The following is a 3,353-nucleotide window of genomic DNA, read 5'->3' as shown; positions in this document are numbered from 1 at the left end:
GAGAATGGCCAGACTTCATCTCACCTACTTTGGTCATTTTATTAGAAAGGACCATTCCCTGGAGAAGGATGTCATGCTTGGTAAGTTGAGGGTCGACGAAAGAGGGGAAGTGCCTCAACGAGATGGATTGACACAGTGGCTGCGGCGATGGGCTCAAGTATAGCAAGGATCTCCGAGCTGGTGCGGAACCGGGCGGTGTTTTATTCTGCTGTGCGTTAGGGTCGCTGTGAGTCAGAGACAACTCGAGGGCAACTAAAAACAACAACGTTATAAAATGGGCATTAGGAGGTGCTCTCTCCAAAGGTAGTATCACAAGATAAAGAAAACCAGTGAAACAAACCGTTGTGTTCTGAAAAGATTCATAATATTAATAAAATGTTTCTAGACTGATTAAGGAAAAAGAAGGCACATACTAATATTGGGAGTCAGAGGGCCTTTCACTATAAATGTTACAGAAACTAAAGAGATGATTAAGGGATATTGTGAACAACTTTATGCCAATAGATTTGACAACTTCGATAAAATATACAAATTCCTGGAAAGACTCAAATTGCCAAAATTGAAGCACATAAGAAATAGAAAATCTGAATAACCCTGTACCTATTAAAGTGAATTCAAAATTAAAAACCTTACCACAAAAACATCTCCAGTCCCAGATGGTTTCATTTAGGAACTCTATCAAACCATCAAGGAAGACATAATACTAATTTCACGCAGACTCTTTCAGAAAATAGTGACTAAGTAATACTCCCTAGATTATTGAGGCTAGTATTACCCCAATATCAAAGCCAGAGAGCTGGTAGCATACTCTGTGTACTCTTCTCCATCTATCTATTTCCACTAACAGTATTTTGAAGTTTGTTCTTTATCAATTCATTAAAAAATTTCTCATTCTTTTTCATTTAGGAAAAAAACAAAAAGGAATGAGAAATTTATTTTACTTTATTTTGATATAATTTCAAACTTAAACATCCATTAGTGTAAGGAACCCCTACTTACCTCAGATTCACCACCTGTTTATAATTTGCTTTGTTATACCAGTATTTGAAATTAATATCCACCTTTTTCTGTAGCTCCTGAGAAAAGTTGATTAACCCTTACTAAACTCTAAAACTCACTGCCATCAAGTCAATTCTGACTCACAGCAACCCTCACTGGGTATCCAAGGCTGTAAATCTTTGTGGAAGCGGACTGCCTTCCGCAGAGCAGCTGATAGTTTGAACCTACAGTCTTTCTGATAGCAGCCAAATGCCTTAACCACTACCCCACCAGAGCTCCTTAACTCTTACTAAGGACAATTCAGAAGCCCCAAAACAAGGTGATCTCTATGTCAGAGTCTTCTTAGCTCTAACATTCTGTATACCTAGAGAGTGACAGAGCAAAAGCATTCAACAGACTCATTTTAAAAGACCACCAAACAAGAGCACTATCACTGGGTTTATTTCATTCTGAGGGAATGGAATTTGGTGTACAAGCATTTTATTCCATACAATATTATGTATTTGACTTATTTTGAATTTTTATTTTTAATAGAAAAATCCCACACTGTTACATTTATATCAGATGTTAACAAATTGTTAATGATGGCTCTTGCTGATAGTTAAATTCTAAGGACAGTTCTCCACACTCCTGAAGAATCATGGGAGTATATGATTCAACTTAAGTTCATTTTACATCAGCTTTTGAGATAATGTTCTTTAAAACAAAATAGATCTATATCCCCTGAAGTCTTCTTGAAACCAAACAATTGTTTAAGCTTAACCAGTAAAGAATATCTGCTACAAGCATTGTATTCTTTTAAGAACTATCTATGGGGGATCAAACTGACAAAAGCAACTCAAAAGACTGGAGAGGAAATTTAGGAGGCAGTGAGTTTATATCAGTGGGGAAGAACAATTTGGAAAAGAAGAGTGAGAATGATTATATACAACTTAAAAAATGTTATCAATGTTACTGAACTGTTCATGTTGAAATTGTTGAATTGGTGTATGTTCTGCCGTGAAAAAATTATTTTAAAAAAACACATGAGGCAGATAGAGCTCTCTATATATATTTAATGCAGTACCGTTTTAGATATTAACCAATCAGAAAAAAGATCAGAACAAAATGAAGAAACCCTAAGGTTCATGTGGGATACCATCAAAAGGAATAACCCTTTTGGGGGAAATTGAAATTCCAGAACAGGAAGAGACAAAAAAAAAAAAAAAAAAAAAAAAAACAGAAAATTGTCGAAGATTTGTTGGAAGAGAATTTCCCTGAAATGATGAAAGATGAGAATATATCCATTCAAGAAGTCCAACAAACCCCAAACAGGATAGAACCCAAAAGAAAAACACCAAGATACATCATCATCAAACTCATCAAAACCAAAGACAAAGAAAGAATCCTGAAAGCAGCACAGGAAAAACGAAAAGTTACCTACAAAGGGCAACCAATAAGACTAAGCTCTGATTTCTTGACAGAAACCTTGCAGGCGAGAAGGCAATGGGATGGTATATATATTTCAGATGTTAAAAGCACATTTCCCTGGAGCAGCCTAAACACCCTTCCGTGTGTTACCAATGATCAACTTGGCATTTAGGGTACAGAGAGCAGATAGGACTTTTATTAAGCTCTCTAAATGGTTCTGATGCACAGCTGTTTTGAGAATCACTGACCTATCCTTATGGGTCTTGAGAAAGCAGTTTAATGAATACCTTCAGAATGCTTAGGAGAGTAGTCTCTCATACCAAGAAATTTTCCAGTTTCCTATAAGATGTGTCTGTGAAAAGGAATTGTTTGGAAACCAGAAATTTAAATGGTATTTTACTAACTAAAAATACTGGTGTGTTACAGTGAATGCATATTTATTACTTAGCATTTGTCTTCCATGTATCTTAACAAAAGACATTTTTTGTTTTGCTTTTTCCCTTCCTTCCCATCCAGGCCAGTCAGTTGGGGGAGCTTTTTCAAGTGCAAAGACAGCCATGTCTTCTTGGCTTTCTACTTTTACCAACACCCCCCCTCAAAGTCTCACTGAGCCACCTGATGGGAAGCCCTGAGCAAGGAGTCCAGAGACCGCTGCTTTCTTGAGTTTAAGTGTTCCCTTTCCGTCTGCTGCTCCCAGTCTGCTCCTCGTCACCAGTCACAGGTCCACAGCAGGGGACCGAAATGTCGACCTGTTTACACGAACGGTTGCACTCTGTCCAAATGAATGTCACAGGATACTGAAAGATGAAATCACAACCATTGCAGGGTTGGTTTCCAGGTTGGGGTTTGAAGTGACTACTTTTATTTCAGTCTGAGCCTGATTAAAACACTCAAGGAAATGAACCTTGTAAGGAATTTTGAGTTCTGATTTTGTGCTGATTGTT

General features: G+C 37.3%; 1 protein-coding gene across 1 annotated transcript in view; it reads left to right on the top strand.

The window, feature by feature from the left end:
• AVL9 (AVL9 cell migration associated) overlaps positions 1–3,041 on the top strand; it is a 106,909-nt gene extending 103,868 nt beyond the window's left edge. The window contains exon 12 of the mRNA XM_007946351.2: positions 2,926–3,041. Coding sequence (XP_007944542.1) covers positions 2,926–3,041 — 116 coding nt within the window. The remainder of the gene's footprint in view (positions 1–2,925) is intronic.
• The last annotated feature ends 312 nt before the right edge of the window (positions 3,042–3,353 follow it).

This window comes from Orycteropus afer, unplaced genomic scaffold (genome assembly GCF_000298275.1).
Source record: "Orycteropus afer afer isolate SDZICR_OR568_19922 unplaced genomic scaffold, OryAfe1.0 scaffold00008, whole genome shotgun sequence".
Lineage (NCBI taxonomy): Eukaryota > Metazoa > Chordata > Mammalia > Tubulidentata > Orycteropodidae > Orycteropus > Orycteropus afer.
The sequence above is the reverse complement of the archived record's forward strand: the minus strand, read 5'-3'. Positions and strand labels throughout refer to the sequence as shown.